At 43.2% G+C, this 23,561-nt stretch overlaps 2 protein-coding genes across 2 annotated transcripts in view; one reads left to right on the top strand and one right to left on the bottom strand.

Annotated features, from left to right (window-relative positions):
• Positions 1-5,119, top strand: part of zanl (zonadhesin, like) — a 62,855-nt gene extending 57,736 nt beyond the window's left edge. Inside the window, exons 104-110 of the mRNA XM_063187632.1 lie at positions 564-766; positions 1,380-1,515; positions 2,048-2,191; positions 2,953-3,046; positions 3,557-3,598; positions 4,312-4,361; positions 4,773-5,119. Of these exons, the coding sequence (XP_063043702.1) occupies positions 564-766; positions 1,380-1,515; positions 2,048-2,191; positions 2,953-3,046; positions 3,557-3,598; positions 4,312-4,361; positions 4,773-4,852 (749 nt within the window). The 3' untranslated portion in view covers positions 4,853-5,119. The remainder of the gene's footprint in view (positions 1-563; positions 767-1,379; positions 1,516-2,047; positions 2,192-2,952; positions 3,047-3,556; positions 3,599-4,311; positions 4,362-4,772) is intronic.
• Positions 5,120-7,454: 2,335 nt separating this feature from the next.
• Positions 7,455-23,160, bottom strand: trappc14 (trafficking protein particle complex subunit 14). The gene is made up of 10 exons (XM_063186983.1): positions 22,465-23,160; positions 20,350-20,445; positions 19,479-19,608; positions 18,479-18,565; positions 17,151-17,271; positions 15,982-16,129; positions 14,870-15,107; positions 13,476-13,612; positions 12,664-12,866; positions 7,455-8,248 (listed from the first exon to the last, which is right to left on the bottom strand). Exons 1-10 carry the CDS (start codon positions 22,942-22,944, stop codon positions 8,095-8,097), a joined length of 1,794 nt encoding a protein of 597 aa, XP_063043053.1. The 5' UTR covers positions 22,945-23,160; the 3' UTR covers positions 7,455-8,094.
• Positions 23,161-23,561: the final 401 nt, after the last annotated feature.

Below are 23,561 nucleotides of genomic sequence, written 5' to 3'. Positions count from 1 at the left end.
GCATGTGAAATTCAGGACTATTTTGCTTTTGCTAGAAGTGGGTTCATGTGTGTACTTGTGCTGTGATTTTCTGCTGTATGTGTACACAAACACATATTAGCACGCACACAAACACGACTAGAAAAAAAATCAAATACCTAGATGATATAGAAATATGCACATCTATAATATACTGTGTCATGTCTACATGAAAATTAAGAAAAAATCTGACCAAAAACCAAACACAGACAGATTGAGAACCTAGAAAATATGCACATCTCTACAACAGTGAATATGTATGACTAGATGACTAAATTTATGACTAGTTTGCTGTATTAATATTGTTTGAATATCTGTATGTGTGCCTGCGATTTTGTGTATGCACACAAGCACACTAGGAGAGAAAACAAATAGACAAAGTGCTGTACAGGTATGTCTGTACTCGTGCCTGTGTCTTTGTGTGTGTGTGTGTGTGCAGTATGGGCATGTCTGATTTCATATTTTGTGTATTTGTGTATGTGTGCACTGTGCACGTGCTTGTCTGCATTTGTAAGTGTGTTTGTGTGTTTGCTTGTGTCCTCCAGAACTGGCCTGTGGGCCCCACAGTACCTACTCCAGCTGCATGTCCCCTTGTCCGTCCTCCTGTGCCGACCTGGCCTTCCCCTCCGAGTGCGAGCTCACCAAGTGTGTGGAGGGCTGCCAGTGCGCGGCTGGATACGTGCTGAGCGGAGACGTCTGCGTTCCCTACACCGACTGCGGCTGCGACTTCCTCGGACGCTATTACCCGGTATGGACATCAGTGTGTGTGTGTGCGTGTGTGTGTGCATGCACGTCTTCTCCCTCCTGGCCATCTGTATGTGTGTGTGTAGTGTACATATCCTAATACTATTTGCCTTTTGAATAATCTCGTTACTCCACATTTCCTGCTGGTCTAAATTTGGATTCCAGCTTCCATTGCCCTAAAAAAAGAACAAACCACTGAATCAGAAACAGCCTGACAGACTAGCGGTCGCTTTCAATTTTAGTCAATTCCTGGGTGCACCCTCCAGGGTTTAAAGAAAAGATTGCAAGCAAAAAAAAAGGATTCATGGTTGGTAGATTATCACTTGGAGACACTGAACATATCAAATTGCTGTGCGTCCGTGGACTGGAGCTGTCAGGTTTTGTGAATAAAATGTTGTGCTTTATTGCAGTGTTTTGTTTATTTGCAAGTCAAAAATGGGAAGCAAAGCTTATTTGTTTGTTTGTTTTTCTAATCGACAACAGATCAACATGGTGTTGTTCGGAGGCGTATTGTTACTGTTGCTGATGTTGTGTTGACATTTTGAGGTTAACCCTCTTTCCTATTTCCTCCCCCCCTCCCCAACCCTGTTTCCACCCCTCTGCCTCCCCCCCTCTAGCTGAAAGAGAGGTTTGTGACAGAGGACTGTGGCCAAAGATGTGAGTGTACTGCCCTGGGGGCCGTGTGCCAACCAGAGGGCTGCCCAGACACCGATGTCTGCACCATATACAACCTCACCCGCGGCTGTTACAAAAGTGAGTGGACCAAATGCATGCATCTACATCTGTGTGTGTGTGTGTGTGTGTGTGTGTGTGTGTGTGTGTGTGTGTGTGTGTGTGTGTGTGTGTGTGTGTGTGTGTGTGTGTGTGTGATTTTGAATTTGCGCATGTGCTAATTTGTTGACCGGATGCTTACAGTACGCTTGTTTGTTTTTATGTGCATGTGAGAATGTTTGTATTTACAGTATATGGCCATATTGGCTATTAGGCCGGTGGCGTTGTGATGACCCAAGCTGATTGTATTCTTCCGAGTGGTCCATGAATGTAGAGTGACATCCCTACCCTCTCTCTCTCTCTCTCTCTCTCTCTCTCTCTCTCTCTCTCTCTCTCTCTCTCTCTCCCCCTCTCCCCCGCACACACACACATGCACACTCACACACACATTTTTCTTCTCTCAGCGGGTCTTGCATTTGTGTATGTGGTTGTTATTTATGAGTGATCAGAGGAATGTGAATCAATGCTGTCCCACCCACCCACACCAACACTCTTGTTCTTGTTCCTCTCCCAGAGGGTCCATGCCTCACCCACCCTTGTGAGAATGGAGGCACATGTCAGGAGGCCGTTGGGGAGCCTGGCTACACCTGCATCTGTCCCGAGGGCTTTGAGGGCTCCAGTTGCGAGATAGAGAAGCAGCCCACCCCTGGCGGACTAGGTATGCCCTCCACAAACGCAAGACCACCAATACAGATGCTACCCTTACTCTGGGCTGCGTTTCCCAAAAGCTCTCAAGTAGTGCTTATGTACACGGCTGCTACTATGGTTTTGGAGGCCTTAAAGGGACACTGTGCAGGAAATGGTCAAAAAGGGTACTGCAACTATGCTGCTCATTGACACTGAGCTGCCTATTGCCAAATTTGATCTTTACATGAAAGTTTTCTAAGTAATAAACAAATATTTTCTAGTATGGTCCAAGTAGAGTCATTTTTGCAGCTAAAAATGGCTATTTCTGAAAATTCAAAATGGCAGACCTTGGAGAAGATCCCTCTTTTCATGTATGAAAAGTGCAATTTTCCCAGTCATAATGAATACATTGAATTTGATGGTGGTGGTCAGTATTCATGAAAAATTAGTGAATTACACATTAGTGAATGGGCAGCATGAATTCTGGAAATAAGCAACTAAAAATCTCACACAGTGTCCCGTTAAGGAGGCCCCCCTTTATTTAAGAGGCCCCAAAGTAGTTGGTGGCCCACTCACTGGTTGGTGCCCTAAGCACTCTGCTCATTCAACAGTGTCCCTGACTCAGTAATGATGAGCATACATTGGATGTTTTTAACTGACTTTCTGTAATTATATATTAGCCTTTAACATCGCCTACTATAGAGCGACATGAAAAAATTCTATAAACCCATCATTGTGAGCTGGTATATCCATACAGGAATTTCATTTATGTGTGCTTTTTTTACATTTCAGATAAACAGACAATCATACTGATAGCAGTGCTGGTGCCTTTGGGTGTAATACTAATAGCCCTCATCATCGGCTGCTGCTGCTGCAGAAGAGCACGGTAAGATGTCAAATTATTTATCTCTTATATGTTGACTCCTTTTATGTGTTTGAAAAGTCAACAATGGTTGTGGGCTGCAGTTGTGTTGAGAAGTGCACTCAGTGACATTGGGATAAGTATTCTACTTTAACGTGCACTCAGTGACATTGGGATAAGTATTCGACTTTAACGTGCACTCAGTGACACTGGGATAAGTATTCTACTTTAACGTGCACACAATGACATTGGGATAAGTATTCTACTTTAAAGTGCACACAGTGACATTGGGGTAAGTATTCTACTTAAAGTAGGTGGTTTGGTAGCTAATTAACAGAGAGTGGTTTGGTTTTACCGCGTAACTCTGGTTGCTCATTATAAGCCCCCTGGCGGAGAAATGCTCAGATGTACAGTGGGGCAAGCATGTGTTTTGCCGACTTCGAACAATCCTAACCATGAGCATTTTTTGTTTGTTTAAAAGCAGTAAGGAACATTTTCTTTTTTCTCCTTTTTTCCCCCTCGACACCTGCACAGGTCAAAGAGTTATGATCCCAGCCATTATGCGGACTATTATAGGTATACATACGCATGCATTTAAACTTGACGTATACATACGCATGCATTTACACTTGACGTACCGTATACATACGCATGCATTTAAGCTTGACGGCTTTTCTGTTATGTAATTTCTCGTTCTGTTACTTATCTTACTTGTAAAAAAGGTGTAAGATAAGGTAATGAAGACCGGAAATTATTCAGACAAATTTGCCGCCGTGTAATTCCTACGCAAATGGCAGCAGATTTGCCTGTGTCTGCTCTTAACGCTAGTCTGCTCTCCGTTAACACCACGAGAGCAGATGTGTTCCTTTGCTGGGTCATGGATCTGTCATCGCACTGATGTGTTCTTCTCCCTCACATGTGCTGCACTGCATGTCTCTCTAACCAGTGTGTGTGTGTGTGTGTGTGTGTGTGTGTGTGTGTGTGTGTGTGTGTGTGTGTGTGTGTGTGTGTGTGTGTGTGTGTGTGTGTGTGTGTGTGTGTGTGTGTGTGTGTGTGTGTGTAACAGATGCATGCATGCATGTGCATGCATGTGGATGCAACAGTAAGCAAGTAACCAGTGTGTGTGTGTATGTGTATTAGTGTGTAATTTAAAAGAGAATGAGATTGAGCGTGTTTGTAAGTGGGTCAAAAAATTGTCTTAGAGTGTATGCATGTGTTTTAGTTTCCGAATGAACGATGCATGTACCATGAATACAAGTGAAATAATGCTCTCTTGATCTTCTATGCAGCAAAAGAAAAGGAAGCTACGACTCCAGTAGTGTGGAGCTGTCCTCGACAGGTAAGCACATAGCAAAACACTTCGTATGCCAGTTGACATGTGCATGTGCAATACAATACAACACAACATGTAGTTATGGCGCAGTATCACAACGATGAAGATGACTCAAAGCGCTTTCCAAATACACATACACATACACATTTACACACCAGCTCTGGAGGCTGCCTTACGCCGCCAAATTGTCCGAGGTACACGTGAGAAAGCGCACACACACACACACACACACACACACACACACCCCACACACAGTAATAATAGTCCTAAAAAAGATCACTATGAAAGCGATCATAACATCCCAACAGCCTAAATTCATAACATCAAGACCTAGCCTACTAGCACAGGAAGACTGCATAGTTCTACCATATGTACTATACTATAACAATAACAATGTCTTTAATATCTTTTAACAAGGACGAGCAAGTGATGATCTGGACTTACTGAAGAGGAGTGAACAGGAAAAGGATAAAGTGTTGAAGTCTTCCGCTCTCTGAAAACACTTTTGGAAAATCAAGAATATTCATTTTGAGATGTGATGACAGGTGTTTTTTTGTATTTATTTGCAAACGCAATTAATATGATGTCCTATTGATTTTTTTCTGTTGTGCTACTTTTCATGTATGTAATTTGTATAGCTTTGACATTAACTTATTTCTGCATGGTGTAATGTTTGGCCGTATGGCATAGTGATTTTTTTTCTTGAGGGAAAAGGTGATATTGCAGGTACATTTAATAAATAAAAATTATATTTTTCAGCAAAACTTCTCTCCATTGTCTTTCTCAACTAAAAACTGTAAATACAACAGTAAGTACAGCAGTAGCCTACAACAGTAACTACAAGGCAAGAAAAGAGACAAAAAGCCCCTGCATTTATTTATTCAAGCTCAAGGATAAGTACATCACATTTTTCCAGACATTCAACACGTTAAAACATTCAGCCAACAATAAAAATATCTTCAAAAAAATTGGAAAAATAAGACAGAACATGGAGCCAATACATTGACATTACAAAGTTCTTTTCTTTTCTGGAATGTAATAACTTAAATCTGTAAAAATAAAGTGCTTGAAAACAAAAAATATAAATAAATCCCCTTTAAAATAACACAAACAAAATTAAACCCTGTCAGATGTTTGACCGAAACTGAAATGGACAGACCATCAAAAAAGTAAACCCAAGACATGAATGATTTTGTGTGAAGTAGCTGCTCTTTTGGGAGTTGAAACAGGACATCATTGTGCCTACTCATACATTCAAGAACATCCAAGAATTGTACTGAAATTGAGGACAGAGAGAGAGAGAGAGAGAGAGAGAGAGAGAGAGAGAGAGAGAGAGAGAGAGAGAGAGAGAGAGAGAGAGAGAGAGAGAGAGAGAGAAACTCTTCAGCAAAGCTACTACACAAAAGGAGCAGCAGCAAAAAAAACAAAAAACATTCAAGCAGAACAACGCCACAGTTCAAGAGTGCACAGGAATGCTATTGATCATCCCCCCAGTCACAGACTCACATTGGATTGTCTGCTTTACTCCCCAAAGAGTGTACACATCAGTCTGGGGGCAAACAAATGAAACCAAGTCTCCTTTTAGAGAGGAGTGCACAACGCTTTGCTTATCGTGCTACAAGGATGTTCTGTGTTGCAGTCCCCACAAACAAATCTATTAAAACTGCCCAGTTATGAACTTCCAAACCGGCAGCTTCCAGGATTCGGACACAGCTGTAAACATTTTAACACGGTGCTCATAAAATCAATTAACTAGCCCCATTCACATCCACTGCAGCAGCAGTGACAACGACAGGCTGGCCGATCACCAATACAGCCCACGGGCAGGGGGCGGGGCTAGCACTGGGTAGCAGCATTTATTCACATTCAGCTGTTTGGGGCAGAAAGGGGGGCAAAGAAGAGAGAGGGGGGGGCACATAGCGACGGCTGCAGTGACACAACCGTCATAGTTCAGTGATGATGAATGGCATTGCAGATGGGAAATGAACAGGCGGGGGGTGGGGGTAAGGACGCAACAACTGAGTTGACAACAGGACAAGACGAAGGCTGCCGTGGGAGGAATTATGGGGGGTGGTGGGGGGGTTACGTAAATCAACAACGTGTGGCAATTAGTAGGAGATACTGGAATAGGGAGGAAGATAAGCAAGCGCATGACTCGCCTCCAGAATGGAGGAGTTGTGGACCTGGGGGAGGTTAAAGCCATGGTAGCATATTTTGGTCATGGGAGGGCGAGTAATAAGTCAAGCAGTTGGCACAACAGAACAATAGGCCGTAGAGGGAGACTGCGAGAGTTTTTAAATAAAAAAGAGAGGCACATAAAGTGAGGATGGCACACAAACAAAAATAAAAAAGTAAAAGTTACATGGAATGAAGTGAAGGAAAAATGCCATTACAGATAAGACCATTTTAGGACAACATTTTAACCAAGGAATTAAATAAAACAGTGCAAACAAATCTTTTCTTAACGAGTGCACAGACGTTGAGATGAACAAACGAGTTAAAAATAAGTTTCCGTTTCGCTATTTCTTGAGGCAACTGTAAAAGATGATGAAATGAAAAACAAAACAAACAAACTGAAGAGAGTGGTGGCATGGGCCAGCCTATCAACAGGCTGTGAGAACACAATCCACACTGACAAGGAGCTGTCAGCAAATAACACACGCACCCGTACACACACACACACACACACACACACACACACACACACACACACACACACACACACACACACACACACACACACACACACACACACACACACACACACACACACACACGCACAGTACAGTCTAGAGACTCTCACAGTGCGGTCCGACTGACCAGTTCACATCTTGGCCCAGTGTTTGTCTTAGCTGCCCCCTTACACACAGACAGGAGATATATAACATTGCAAATAGGAATGGGTGAGAGAGAGTGTATTTGGGTTGGGATGTCAGTGTGCCCACGTCAGACATACAGGCAATATGTGCTCTACAGCATTCCTAATGCATGGGCTGTCTGTTGTGTGGAATGTGTGTGCGTGTGTGTGTGTGTGTGTGTGTGTGTGTGTGTGTGTGTGTGTGTGTGTGTGTGGTGGTGGTGGTGGTGGTGGTGGTGGTGTAGATCTTTTTACACAACACCATGTGTGTTCACCATGCTTGAACAGTAAAGGATCCAAGCAACAGATCACAGTATTAAGTTAGTTCAATGTTTTGGGTTTTACCGTGTGTGCGTGCGTGCGTGTGTGAGAGAGAGAGAGAGAGAGAGAGAGAGGGAGAAACAGGCAGACAGAGACAGACAGAGGCTGTGCGTACATGGGCTGACATTTTTGTTCAGACTAACAGTCCCTTCACCAAAAAAAACAGTAAACAAACCCAACCCAAAGGAACCTTCTGAAAAGCTCAACAACAAGAACCTTTTATAAGAACTGTATGAAATGTCCGGACTGAAATGTTCACTTGTTGAATTCTATAATCACAGCTAATCTACTTTCACGGCATGTTATACTGTACTTTTATGTCTGTGCATGTGCCAAATAAAAAATCCTTGCAATTCTTGTAATCTTAAAACAGAAGGCATCTATACGTGTGTTCTGTGGAGTGTGCTGTTCAAGTTCTCACATATTAATACATTTCACATATTCTCTCACAGCTCACCCTCTTTAAGTATCTTCTTCATTCCACAATATTTACACCTAAATTCCCAATACTCCAGTGTGGTGTGCAGTATTTAAGAGTGTATCGCATCTCTGACAGAGTGTTTATCTAGCTGCATCCAGAACCAACACCTTGCACTCCCGCTTGGCAATCTTGTCCAGGGAGAGGATGCTTCGCTCGGGGGGGAGGTAGAGAGGGCGGCCCACGGGGGATCCCACAGGAGGGGTGATGGCCCTCCGCTCCATAACACTTCCAGTCCTGCAGAGACAAACACACACAAAGACCCCACACCCAATAAATGAATGCACTTCTGGAAAGTCTCTCTCTCTGTCTCTATCTCTTTCTCTATCTCTCTCTCTCTCTCTCTCTCTCCCACACCCAATAAATGAATGTGATTCCTGAAACACATGGTCTCACACACACACAATTCTAGTGCCTATTCATAAAAAATCTCTCTCTCTCTCTCTTTCTCTCTCTCTCTCTCTCTCTCACAGACACACACACACACACACACACACACACACACACACACACACACACACACACACACACACACACACACACACACACACACACACACACACACACACACACACACACACACACACACACACACACACACACACACGTATATATACAGTACATTCAGTACACATGGCCACCAATCAAATGATGTCACAGCATTCCATCCCTTGCTTCCTATATTCCTATTGCTGTAACTTCTGTTATACATATTTCACATGTTCATATTTCAGGGATTGTCTTGGAATTATACATACGTCTACATTCAGATTACTTAGACAGTGACCAAATACCTTCCAGACGTACTAAAAGCCACCCCCCCCCCAAATATATTAAAAAGTTTGTGCAAACAAAATATCTGTGGCGAATGGGACTCACAGACCCCCCGTACAGCTGGACAACTGAAGAACAGCACCTGCGGCAGGCAGAGGCAGAAAGAGACGTGGCCCCACCATATAAAAGATCGCTCTCACTGACCCCAGCAAGCAAGGACAACATAATAAAGGGACTTTTAATTAGTGATGGGGATGTAGCAGTGCAAAAGCAGAGGAAAGACTGAGATTGTTGTCTTGGGGCAACGGGAAGTGTGCCGGGGACATAAATTGCACATACAAGCACCAGCACGAGTCAAGAGCACAGTGGCTTTTAACACACTGAGATGTAACCAGGCAGACCGGAGCTGAGTCGCACGTTCCATCGCCTCAGGCCGGCAGAGGAAGCTTGCAGCATAGTGGTGAAAAACATCTTCTTTCACTTAGGGCTTTTGTGTTTTATAAACTGCCAAACAAGGCGGTACGGTGGACTGCAATAGACCTTCTCTCCATGTAAGCAATTCATAAAAGTGGAGCCATCTCAAAGGAGAGAAAAAAACACTGGATGCTGCTGCCTGGTCTGCTGTTGTTAATTTACTCCTTGGTGCAGGGTGATTTAAATGTCATCTCTTTCTCTCACACTATCCCTCTCTTTCTCTCTTCCTCCTTACCAGCCCCCCCCCTCTCTCTTCCTTTCTCTCCTCCTCCCTACCTCCTTCCTTTCCATTCTCCTTCCTTCCCTCCCACTGTGGTTAATATGTTACTAAATCCCAAACACTTTTCCATGTACGGAAACATGCTTACCCGACAATTTATAATATTCAAATATATTTAGAGCTATGAATACGTGCTGCTAAATAAAAAAGCCACAGCCGACCAAAAATAAAAAAAAAGTCGGGGGGGGGGCACAGTAGATGGTCCTTGAAATCTGTGAAATCTCCGAAAACTTCAGACCAAGACACCCTTATTAGCCTTTCTGATCTCAACTAAGAATGTCTTGAGGAGAGGGGATAGCTCCTTGAAGAGCTGCGTTGCTGTTTTGCTTTGACTTTAGATTAGTGTCCCATTACATTACACATGCCGGAGCTCCAGCCAAGCCTTCCCGACCCTCCCGACCCTCAAGAACACAGAGATGATTTGGAGGAGTCAGGGCGTGTGTGAGAGAGAGAGAGAGAGAGAGAGAGAGAGAGAGAGAGAGAGAGAGAGAGAGAGAGAGAGAGAGAGCACGACAAGGCCCACAAGTACAAGTACTTCTACTGTGGAAGCCGATATTTCAGCTTGACAGAGTGCTCAGTTTGAGGAGTCTGTGGTCATATCAGTCATCTATTGGTGACAAGTCATGATGGTGGTGAAAATGAATTTCCCCTTGGGACTATGAAATCTATCTATCTATCTATCTATCTATCTATCTATCTATCTATCTATCTATCTATCTATCTATCTATCTATCTATCTATCTATCTATCTATCTATCTATCTATCTATCTATCTATCTATCACAGAGAATCTCAGAGGCAGAGAAGTGTATACGAAAGCTAAATGTAGACAGTGTCTTATCATGTTGCAAGTCACCGCCACTGACCCAGACAGGAAGTGACTATTTTGCTTAAGAAAGCACGACAGAGAAGATGTGGTTAGGTGGCTGCGTGCTTGCACAGTTCCCATTGTCTCTCTCTCACATTTCGCTTTAGTCTCTCTCTCTCTCTCTCTCTCTCTCTCTCTCTCTCTCTCTCTCTCTCTCTCTCTCTCTCTCTCTTTTGCACAGTAGGATCCCAGGCCATTTTTCAGCTGATACAAATCCCACCATATGACCACACTCCAATTCCAATCATTGTTGCTGTTTGACAGATCCAGATCCAGATGGTACTGATTACTTCTGGGCCTGAAACACTCTACAGTGCTTAATTTACCTCTTAGAATAGTAATTCAATGCTGGAGGAAGAACAAAAAAAACATGGCCTCTTGTTCTTCTGATGATATGCCAAGTGCAGATGAGTATGTTGGTTCTGGAAGTTCATCGTGAAGTTCATGGTGGCTTTCAGCAATACTTTGGCCTTAACCCATTGTCAATGTCTCCAATTGAGATAACCGCTTTACAGTTTTTCTTGATTGGTTACACAACATTTTCGGAATCAGGTCTCAAATTCTCAAAAACAGGGATTTTCTTCATGAAAATTGTGTCTAATCCAGATAATTGTGTGTAATGTTTTGAAAAGAGTGTGTTTTAAAACTGAAATGTGAGTGTAAAGAAGGAATTGTGTTTAAAGTTCAGTGACATTAGTTAGGGGAGTTGGGAAATGGGTGAGATGTTTCGAAAATTGTGTGTGAAGTACCAGAAATTGTGTGGAAACAATCGAGAAAAACTGTAATTACAGTCACACAATCAACCGCATAAATTACCAAACACATGGAGAATGGGCTTAGCAAGAAACAGAGGAGATGGGTTTCAAAGTTACACATGGCAGTGCTGTTCCTTCAGCAAATATAATCTCGGCGGCTTTGAATTCTACAGACGACTACAGAGTTCAACACCAAACCTGAGCCCATTTGCAATGTTAGGAATATTAAGTATTCTGGCTGAGCATTTGAGCATGTAAAGACTTTTTAAGACCTTATCCCAGCTTTGGATGAATCGGGATATGCTAGGTGGGAAATTAATACTCCGAAATAAATCATGATTTTTTTTTTGGCACCCGAACACTGGGCATTCATACAAGCACCTTATCCATTATGTGATCAAAGTCAGGATAAGCCATATATTCATCGGCATACTGAAGTGCATTGTAAACATGCTCATTGATGTGTATTACGTAAGAGTGTGTGCATGCCTCTGCGCGTGACATGCCACTAGAGGCCATATGTTATGACGATACCTACCTGCTCTTATGGACTAACCTGTTTTGCGCCCCCAATTCCTTCATCTGGAGTAGTGTTCAGTACTTACTCTCAAAAAAGCTGTTAATGAATGACATGCCATTGTTTTGACTCTGTCAGGATTTTTTGGATGACATTGACTTGAAACATTCTATTCTACATGATGGTCGACAGCAGGCTGTCATACTTCAGTCAGTGAAATAAATGCAGCAGAAGTGATTATGAATTGATCAAAAATGTATTGAGTCAAAAGGCTCGATGTCTTAAGGTGAATATTCATTTAAACATGTACAAGGGGGAAGCTAGTATGTAATTTTTTTGTACTTTACATCCAAAATGTATACTACCCATTCACAAATGTTATCTTTTTCAATTATCTATATCACTGCACCACCATCAATTTGTAGGTATTCATTAAGACTTTTACATGAAATACTTCACTTTTCTCAATGTCCATCATTTTGAATTACCAGTTAGACATCTTTGGCTGAAAAACTCACAGTACATTGGTCAGGCCTGTAAACATTAAGCTTAATAATTAGTAAATATTATTGAACAGATCCAACTTTGTAAATGGGCAGCATACATTGTGCATGGCACAGTTTTATGTTTTTACGCTTTCTATGTTTTTATGTTTTATATGTTATGTTGTATGCTGGGTATGTGAGTACTGCATGTAATGTGGGTGAATGTGGGCGAAGCCCAATACAAATTTCTCCCTGGGGACAATAAAGTACACTTACCCCTGACATCTGCAATATTGACTCCTATTCTTTAAAACTTTTATTTTGTGTTTACAATCTATGAGCTTTCAATGAGTCTTGTTTTTGTATTATTCCTTGTCTCTGTACAGAGTCCTTGAGTGTTTTGAAAGGCACATTTAAAATAAAATGTATTATTATTATTATTATTATTATTATTGTTATTGTTATTATTATTATTACTACGCTACTACACACACTGTACCTCATGAGATGGGACTTGGACGGCTGCTGGTGGGAGAAGGACTGTGATCGTCCGAGGCTCAGGCTGGCCTGGTGGTGGCGCTCCAGTAGCTCCCGCACGGCCGGGCTGGAGGGGCTGCTCTTGCGAGACAGGGGCCGGGCGTCGGGCGGAGGGTTTGAGACGGACGCCGTGAACTGCAGCTTCAGCTTCATATGCTGGCTCAGCTGGTGAGGTAAGAGACATAGCAAGAGGTGGTAGCCCCGTAATGCACACACTGTTCCACCACTGGAATGCTGTAATAGCCACTGAAAAGGCTTAGCTACCATAATGCTGCACTGCAATAACACTCCACAGTAATACATTAAAACCTGGACATGTCTTTAACGTGTACAGATTTGGGTAAGGAGAAGTTGGCTTCTTCAAGTGAAAATTTGTGGACCATTTATCTGAGTAAAAAACATGGCGTATTAATGCAGCCCTTCCTTTCAATCTATGATATGATATGATATGATATGATACGATAATACTTTATTGTCAGTTTACACTGAAATTCATTTTGCATCCCTGAGCAAGACTCAATTAAGACAGGACATACACACAGCATCACAAGACCACAATCTTTTAACGTATACACTGCACTGATTCTCTTATGCATGTGCGTGCACACACACATCCACTCACGCACACAGGCATCCTCTCGCCCGCACACACACACTCACTCCTAAATTGCATTGGTTATAATTTTAATTCAACCAAGTACGCTTTACTTTGTATCAAAGTGCGTTGTCAAATACCATGAGGTATAAACTCCAACAAATTCCCAAATCCCTAACCTCAAACAATCCAGCCTTGAGGACCTGAAAGGCCACGGTGACGGAGAGGGTGCTGCCCTTGCGACAGTAGCCCAGGTTGCTGAGGGGCGAGTGGCACACCACCGCCTTGGCCGCAGGGTCCTCCTTATGACCTCGGCCTACCCATAGAAAACAGACAGATGTATATATACCGTATATAATATACACATATATATAAAGCTTACAAAATGGCTCATACATGGAAAATATAATATATTGTTCTACCCATAGAATTTTTTTTTATACATATTGTATATATTGCACAAAAAATATATATATTACAAAATGGCTCATACATTGACAATATAATATAAAATATAATATAAAAATGGACAATACAAAACAATTGTTATGTGGCACATACTGAACTAAAAAGTGACCCATTCCTCATTTTCTAAATAAAACAAGGCGGGTACCAGACAAAGACAACGAAAAGGTCCTATTGTTTCTACATTGTGAAAACAACATAAGCACGAGTCTGAAATGTGTGTGTATATGTCTATGCTATGTGGGAGTACTGGCAGCCAAGAGAGGGAGGGAGGGAGAGTGTGGGTGTGTTATGAGAAGCCCCTGTGGCCCCTTAAACGGCCCCATGTGTGCGGTCACACTCTTGTAGAGCGGTTTCACAGCCGCGCAAGCAAGACCCTTACATCATCTGTCCCCCAGCCCTGAGTCCACAAACACACAGTCGGAGTGTTTTAAATGTCTAACTGCCGATCCACTCCATGCGAACATCTGGAGTGTGTGTGTGTGTCTGTGTGTCTCTGTTACAATGGCCGCGCCCCACCTCATGGCACATCCCTCTCTCTCTGGCCTGGTCCTGAAACATGAAGTCATGCAGCTGGCGGTTCCTTACAAAACTCCCTTTTCTACTCAAAACACCCTCTCTCTTATCTCCCTTATAAAGACAGCTGTAGTTATGACAATCAGCTGGTTCAGAAGCGGCGTACACACACTCGCCACTCTTTCATGGAACGTTCGCTGAAAGTTCCCGCAGCTTTAACTGCCAATGAACAGGCGAGAAGTACCGAACTCTCCTTCTACTCTATAGAATTGCCTTGGAACCCAAACCAATCATTTTTTTCGTCTCTCTGAACCAAACATGTGTCCACCACTCTAAAAGTCTCATACATATAGCAGAAGTGAAGATCATACTGTAAGTCCACAACTCGATCTAAAATCTCATCCACTGTAAATGGTTAATTACTAAATGTAGTTATTGTATAATTATAATAACATGTAATAAATCATCACTATTAATAATATGTAGCACAATGGATGATTACAACATATGTATAACTACTACAACTGTAAATCAATAGAACATCATTATTAGACTATAATTCAATATCTAATTGTTGTGAAGCCTCCCTTACCCTCAGGCGGCGTCCAGACCAGCCGGACAGCCAGGAAGTCCTGCAGGTTGTTGAGCAGCGTGTAGCGGACCCGGAAGTGCTCTCGCGCCCTGACGGCGCTGGGGCAGCGGGCGGTCATGACGAAGCGAGGCCGGTCCAGCCGGACACTGGGCAGGCTGTAGTGCGTGTAGATGGAGCTGGTGTGGGGCAGCTTGGACGTGGACCACTGCAGCACGGCCACCAGGGGAACCTCCAGACCCTGAGGGGGACAAGGACTATGTTACTGCATATTCTTATTCATTCCCATTGTCATTGTGACACAGCACACAAGTGCACACTGAATACAACGAAATTGTGTTTATGCCTCACCCATGCAAGGGGGCAGCCCCCAATGGTGCCCGAAAGGGAGCAGTGCGGCGGGATGGTACCATGAACCAGGGTACCTCAGTAATGGAGGAGGATGGGGGAGAGCACTGGTTTATTACTACCCCCACCAACCTGGCGAGTCGGGAGTCAAACCGGTAACCTTTGGGCTACAACAAGTCTGACGCCCTAACCGCTTACCCATGACTGCCCAATATATTTACCAACGGGTAGTTACTGCCTGAACTCCAGTTAACAGTACCCATGTTGAGGCAGCAGACGGAGCCCACATCGCATACTTCTCAGATGTTTTGTTTAAATGGAAGTTTGGAGTGTTGTTTTGTTAATTCCACTTAGATTGAAGCCTGGATATGTAGTGGTAGGCAAATTCAGAGGCTACAATCCAATACCACACGTTACAAATCCCCTGGCTCCAAAACTAACTGACCCGGGGCATAGGTCCAAATTCTCTCTACGTTGCGTCAAATGTTCCTGTTCTCTTTCTACCCACAGCAGCACTCGCTGACCTTGGAAATCAGGGATACGGCTTAATTCACACTGGAACTCTCCTCTAACATATAAACAATATCAGAAAATAATCCCTCTGATTCCTCTACCTTACAGCAGACTTTGGCAATTACTATCCGCTGACTTAGTGAACGGCCAAACAAATATGTGGTGCTGTACTTTGTCTTCTCAAGGCAGGTTGACGATCATTGCTGATAGTTAAGCATAATTCATTCATTTGTTTTACAGTTTTAAACTCGCACCTCGTTTGTGTCCTCCTGCGGCTGATCATTCAGCTGCATCTGAAACAGGAAGTTCTGCTCCTCCAGGGCGCTGAGCATGCTGGGAAGGGGGTTGGTCATGCTGTCCATTCTGAAGAAGGACGCCATGCCAACCTCGCCCGACTGGTGGCTGGAACACAGAAACACGACAGAGCGAATGAGAATGATCCAGCTCACAAGGAGAATGTAGAGTCAGATAGCACAACTGGATTCAGTCTAGCCGACTCATACACGCGCTAATGACTTTAATGCAAAGAACATGTCCATTACTATACATGTACAACCCTGGCTGAGCAATGTTCAACCTCTGCTGGAAACTGCTGTCGGTCAAAAAACGAGCTCATGCGGTTGAATGAATGAATGAATGATGAATGATGAAATTTATTTGACATCTTCAGTCCATATAAATAAAATAAATACATGATTGAGTTTAATATAACCGCACCACATACTTAAATAAAAAAAAACAAAAAATAAAAAAAAAAAACATGAATGTTTGTAAACAAAAAACCCATGTATAGGCATATGCAGGCTAACTTTGAAAGCACATCATAGGAACGTATGGTATTGTGAATGGTGATTTACTTTTTAGGGTGTGTAAGCGGGAGCGGTGAGGCCTTCAGTCTTGATGCTCTGAATTGATCAATGTGTGCAAGAATAAACCGATGGAAGTATTAAGAGTTAAACAAATATGATGACTCAGGACAAAGTCAAACACTTTAGAAACAATGAGAGCCCATGCAGGTCTGTTGGAGCAGTGAAAAGCGAATGCCATCTGTATAACCAGCACAATATGTTACACTGTAGCTAGAATCAAATTTCACACAATTCACATCTCAAAATGAAAAAGGGACGGTTGGTCCCTGTGAGAAGGACGATCCCCCCACCCCTTCTCACTGGACTATGAGAACAGAAATCTTCTGACTTGCAATGATTTTAATGTTTTGTGCACTATCCCCCCAATATCACAATTCACATCCAAAGTGTGGTGTAGCCGGGTCACTGTAATTTTACAGAACCCATCAGAATCATAAAGCAAGCCACAAAATAGTCAGGTACATATAACATATTTCATTTATAAAATATAAATGTGCCTTAAAAACAAAGCAAAAAAAATGTTTTGTCGTGTTAACAAAGTGCCTTGGTCGTACCAGACGTTGTCCACCAGCAGGACTGAGCCATCGGGCATCATGGGAAGGTATGAGGCGTTGAAGTTGGGCAGGATTCGGATGTCACGGACGCACACCTCCTCCTGCGAGCTCCCATTCAGGACTACACGCAGGTGGGACACACACAGCACAAAGACATTATGCAACTCAAAGAAGAAAAGATCCAACCACAAACACGCAGTATTCCATTGCATATTCCATTTCCCCTGATAAAACATCAGTGGATCAGTTCCTTTTGTTGTAGAATTGGCTGCGATTTTGAAACAAGGAAGTGCATTTTGTGTTTGAACTACATTTTATGTCTAAATAACATATTTTCTCTGAATAATGTTTTGTATCTGAATAGTTAAGTTCTCACGCGGCACTATGAAGGGACAATAGAGGCCACTGAAGGCCTGCTTTTCAGCTGCGGTGTAAAAAAGAAGTTTCTTCTAACAGCTCTGGGAATATACAAACTTAAACTCAAGAACACAAAACTCTCTGTTCTTTCCTGCTTCAATTTCATGCTTATCACCTACAGTATTCTTGAAGAAATTAATGTATTTGTCTCCCGTGGTTGATAATGGTCAAACATCACCAAGGTATGGGTGTGGAAGCACCATGCCAACAACATGGCTTCAAATGCAGGATTCTTTTGCATTTATTCAAATTACAGTTGTCGTCAGGGCTCCCCTACCCACAATGTACTTCCCCACCATGCTGTGATGACCCAAAAACTAGCACACAGTACTGCCTCGCACTACTGCGAGAGTGGGTGTAAAAGCAAGTTCAGTCCAGCTCTGAGATAAAATGGGGCTAATATGGACTCTGACATGGGCTACATTCAAAAGCATTCATGGCTCTGAGGATAAAGACATTCATTTGTGATTAAATGCTCCCTACAACAAATGATGGGAAACCTGGACTCAGAATCTGAAATGTAATACCACATTGACCTGGCTGGACCCGTGAACGTAATACAGGTCATTTATATAACCCTCTCCTCTTTCTGAATCAGGTAATTGGCTCTTGTTTCAACCTTAATGTCACCAAAATGGTAATGTCCAAGTCTTAATCTGTCACTAAAGACGGCTGGTAATAGCCGGCCATTGCAATGTTGTTATAATGTTGTTGAATGCTGTCAGCAAAGAGTGAATAGGCCCACTGCTTTACTGGCAATGTGATCCACTGGAAAAAACACATGAAACTATGTGTGCATTTTAGCGCATGAAACCATGTTGATGGAAAAAACATGATACTACATCCTAACTCAAGATAAGCAGCTTGTCCATCACTGCCTACTGAGGTCATGCCAAGGCGTCGGTCCTCACCTTTCAGCACGGTGAGGTGTTTTCCAGACACTGTCATCTGCTGACATTTCAAGGCAGGAGGGGGCAGGACGTTCAAGGTAGTGCTTACTTATCAGGGCATCCAACCAATAGTAGGATGTTTAAATGGAGAGAGAGAGAGAGAGAGAGAGAGAGAGAGAGAGAGAGAGAGAGAGAGAGAGAGAGAGAGAGAGAGAGAGAGGAAGAGAGAGAGAGAGAGAGAGAGAGAGAGAGAGAGAAAGAAAGCAGAAATTAGGCAAAGGATTAAAATAGCAAGATCAATACTGGTGTGTCACCGTGGCTGTATGTGGGGGTGTGTGCGAGTGCCTTGGCATATGGTTTATGTCCTCAGTCTGAAAAGCATGTAGGTGGTTTGGACAAAGTAGCCTTGTCACTCCCCTTGTAGGGCAAGAAAGAACCACACACTGATGAGCTGAAGGGTCGTGGTGGCCCGAAACGTCACAAGAATAAAAATGAAATAAAAGGGAGCTCATTGATGTGCGGGTCTCCCTTGCCTTACACGAACTTTACGTCTTGACTCTGCACCCGGCTAAAAGAAATCGAATGTGCGTGAGATCTGACTGTGCACGTGTGACATGACGTTCCAAGATGGCGCCGTACTATGGCGACTCTGGGTGCATTCCAAGCTACCTTGCGTCCTCCACTTGTGCTTGTGCCTTGTGGCCTCGCCCCGCCTTCTGGTCCCTCCTCCGTGGAGAAAACAATAAAGTTTCCCCGCTGTCAACCTAGCCAAAACTATTTTTGGGGGACTATTCTTCATTCACCATCCAGTTTGGAAATGAGAAAATGACTTTACAATTGAACTTTTGCGAGATACTGAAATATAATGCTGTTGTCAGTGATGTCATCATGACATATTACTTCCTGGTACGAGGTCACAAGCACAAGTGGAGGACTCAAGGTCACATATTCGAACATACCCTCTGGGTTGCTCATTGAACTTGAACTTGAACTTGACTGGGATTCTCCACACTTCTCTTACCTTGGGCTTTGAAGGTGTTGAGGTCTTGATGGAAGGTCTGGCAAGGGCTTTTCTGCTGCAGGATGTTGAGGTAACCATGATCCTGGATCTCCGGCCGCTCTTCCTCCTGCTTCCACACCGTCACTATGATCTGAAAGAAACACAGTAAAATGCCCCAGTGGTCAGTCAACACTGACAGAGCGGCCCTACCGTGGTGCTAACGGCCGACCCGGGTTCGATTCCCACTCAGGTCCTTTGCCAACCTTTCCCCGTCTCTCTCCCAACTCGCTTGCTGTCGCTATCTTCACTGTCCTTTCTCATAAAAAAAACTAAGAAAGGCTTGAAAAGCCCCCCAAAAATACTGACAGAGCAGGAGCACTATAGGTGTTATACACTCCACTCTCTAAGAGTTGAATTAACACACTGCAAAAATATACTGTGTGACTGAGACAAATGCTACATTTAGGGGAGTGTTTTTAAGTGCAAACTGTCCGAAACTGTGTCCAAACTTCCAAACTGTCACTATGATGTGTGGGGTGTCAATATTAAAGTTGGGGGAGTGTTTCTATGTGCAAACATGCTCATGAATCACATCGACCTCCCTAGTGTGAAACCGTTCACAGTTCTATGTGCTATGCTAATCATTAGCCATAGAGCAAACATATTTTCCCGGCAGACAAAACAAGACACAATCAGGTAAATGTCATTTATTCACCGTGCAGATTCCAAAAAATGTGTACCTACTCTATCTAATCTGTAAATGTCTTAACAATAAAGTAGGGCTGATAAGGAACGCAGGTAGCGCAGTAAGATACTTTAGGGAGGGTCGGTGTGGTGGTGGTGGTGGTGGTGTGTGTTAGTTACAGAGGTTATGGGGCCCTTTGTCTCTCACCTTCACTTTCAGGGTGCTGACAGGAAGCTTGTCCAGGGACACGGTGAGCGGGAAAATGACCTCATCATTCAGGACCACAGGCTCATCCACCAGGGACTGCAACGCATGGAAGGGAAGAATAAACATTCAAAAGGGACTAGAATGCAGAGTGGACAAGAATTCAGATGGAAAATGGCCTCGTTTACATGGTGCTTTTCGTGCCGAATTTATAATTCAGAATTAAATAGTTCCATCGAGTTTACATTGCACTTTCATTTAAAGGGGCTCTATGTGGGATTAAAAGTTTAATTAATCACTGTCCCAAGTCAGCCGATGCTCATTTGAGTCATTAGTAAGTGAACGATGACTCTCGCGACCACTTTCACTGTCTGAAACCCCACATCTAACTTTTGACGGTCCGCGTGGGAGTGTCGTGGGAAACAGTTTAACATAAATTTAACATTAAATCTATTAACATAAATTAACAAATTGTGAAGTGTTTACATGATGTTTTCAAAGCGTAATAAAGTTTAATTCGGAATTAAATTGAATTAATTCGGGATTAAATGTCCCATGTCACCAAGGCCAATGAGAACAACATTTAGATAAACAGCATGACACATTATAAACTGCAGCTGGGTCAAAACTGCCCTGTAACACAACACACAGCGGATAAGACCTGCTTGGAACGCCATCATGAACAGTATTATTTGCGCACAGGATTATTGCTGCACAGCTATGACTCACGGGGGTTCTCAATGACTGAGCACACTAGACTCCCTGCATAACTCAACCATAGGCTGCCATTCCATCATCCTGTCCTTAGGGCACAAAATAGGCGGATCTAGAGCAAAGTAAACAAAGCAAGTAAACAAAGTTCCTTTTCGCAAAACATAGGGAACGAAGTCGATAGAAAACTACTTGGTTGGAGTTATGCATGTTTGTATCCTTTATGTTTCCCACTGGCTTTATTATTATTACATTACACTTAGATGACGCGTTTTATCCAAAGAGACTTATTTTAGGCACAGGATATTGGTTACAGTCCCTGGAGCAATGTGGGGTTAGGTGCCTCACTCAAGGGCACTTCAGCCATGGATGAAGGTGCTGGTGAGGGCAGGATTTCATTCTGCAACCCTCTGATCTAAACCATTGAGCCATGGCTGCCCATTGAGCAATGGCTTATTGTTTATTTAAAGCAGAGGTGTCAAAGGTAAATTTGAAGTGTAAGTACAACACTGGCATGATATATACATAGCTGTTACACCAGTTAATCCATCGTACCAAATGAGGTGGATAGACAGTGGTGTTACTAAAGAACACTAAAACCCTAACAAGAACCCACCTCAAATTTGATCCAATGCAATCAGCACATTGATGTCACAAGACAGGTGCACAAGTCTACGGGTTACTCAGATAAGTTAGTTGGAAGGAAATGGTGTTTCTTTTTTTTTACTTTTGACACCTCCAATTTAAAGTAGTTTCATTATAATTTTTTAAAAATCAAGATGCACATTATCTCCAAATGCCCTCCAAACTCAGGTGAAAACTGTCTGTTTATTTCTTTGAGTCTGCCATGTCATTTTTATCTGCATGACTTTGTTGATACGAGTAATCCTCAATCTGCAATGACTCAGAAACCACTGACAGCTGAGGATTAAACCAATAGAGGACAGAGCCACACAGCCCTATCTCCAGTTGACTTCACAGGACGTTCAAGCGGGGGTTAAGTAGGAAAAGATAGCCTATGCAAACATAACTGGCACAGGCAGAGACCCGGCTTCAGGAAGCACTAAACACCTTGCCACATATTTGAACAAGTCGGTTCCTGAACTAATTATTCAGAATCTCTCGAATCATCAGCCAGAGAACAGAGAATAGGCTATTGGTAATTGGCTGTAATGTACACAGAATAACTGAATGACAACTTGGCAAGCATTACAGGGGTATGAAAGGAGCTGTGGCTACTTCTTGACATAAGAGAGTTCTATGTGGCATCCTTGGCTAGACAGAGGAAACAAGCAGACTTCCTGTTAGTGAAATGTCAGTCGGTCCGCCAACAGGATGCTGTACAGTACACGCGTCTCGCCTCATTATTTGCATTCCCAACCACCCATTACAGACATTCATTCATACCTGCATGGGTGCCTTGCGGAATTCTCGCACACCGTTACCGGCACTGTTGTGAATAAGCAATGGCTTGCACTCTCGGAATCCACGTCTTCTAGGGCCCCCTCCTCCTCCTCCACAACCACCAGCCGCCATATAGTCATCATCAACATCTTCCATGCCCTCATCTCCGCTACTGTGGTAATCATGATACATGTGTGATGATCGCTGCCGGCTGTCACCGGGACAAACGCTGGCGACCGCGCACAAAGAATTGGCGAGGTCCTTCCAGGCCCCGCTGTTGGGATGCTCACCTCCGCTGCCACCAATGATACCCGACGCACCATTTTGAGAGCGCAGGACGAGCAAAAAGCGCACAGTCTCGCCCAGGTAGAGGTGACTGCGACGTGGAAGTGAGCGATATCGAGCAGGGTCAGACAAATCGGAGATTGGAACGGCCGGAAAATACATGAAATATTCACACTGGGACTCCATCATTAAAAGCATCACTGACGATAAAACAATGGCAAGTAACTGACATCAGTCAGAAAGCATTCTGTTGTGCGTTAGTCTACACCACGAAACGAAATTTGTTACATATTCGTACTGTTCATTGTGCACGTTCACACGTTACTAGATCGAATCATTGAAATGTAAAAGACTAATAATTACAACTTAATATGATGTTTATAAGCAGCCCATTATTTCCGCCGGTGCACCTGCTAGCCCGCTGCCTTGCTAGCTTGGGTTAACGCTGCATTCATTGGCTCATGCAAGTCCAAGTGACAACAGTGCAAGTTTCCTCAATCGAGCCCCGAGTGCGCAGCAGCAGAGCGCAGAATTATCGATAGTAATCCACGCTTTAATTTTATTCATGGAAATGTGCTGACATGAGGTGACCTGTTGTTTTTGTGAACATCTTAATTATTCTAGGTGCATTTAAGACTGACATCACCACCTCCTTGATATCTTAAATTGATGAGAAGTCCTGAGACCCCTGGCCCTATGCTATCTGGCCCAATTTACTCATATGTACCCAGCCCCTATAATAAACACGAGCGCAGCTGCTTTGTTTCCAGTCAAGTTTATTTAATTAATACAACAGTAAAAGCATATGAAAAATA

The sequence above is a fragment of the Engraulis encrasicolus genome, chromosome 21 (assembly GCF_034702125.1).
Source record: "Engraulis encrasicolus isolate BLACKSEA-1 chromosome 21, IST_EnEncr_1.0, whole genome shotgun sequence".
Lineage (NCBI taxonomy): Eukaryota > Metazoa > Chordata > Actinopteri > Clupeiformes > Engraulidae > Engraulis > Engraulis encrasicolus.
This window is presented reverse-complemented; position numbering and strand designations above follow the sequence as displayed.

Coding starts and splice junctions, on each gene's coding strand:
- trappc14 (XM_063186983.1), bottom strand. CDS start 22,944: ATGCTTTTAATGATGGAGTCCCAGTGTGAATATTTCATGTATTTTCCG. Junction 20,446..22,464: donor TCCGCAAGGCACCCATGCAG/GTATGAATGAAT, acceptor CATGCGTTGCAG/TCCCTGGTGGATGAGCCTGT. Junction 16,130..17,150: donor CTGCTGGTGGACAACGTCTG/GTACGACCAAGG, acceptor TCTGTGTTCCAG/CCACCAGTCGGGCGAGGTTG.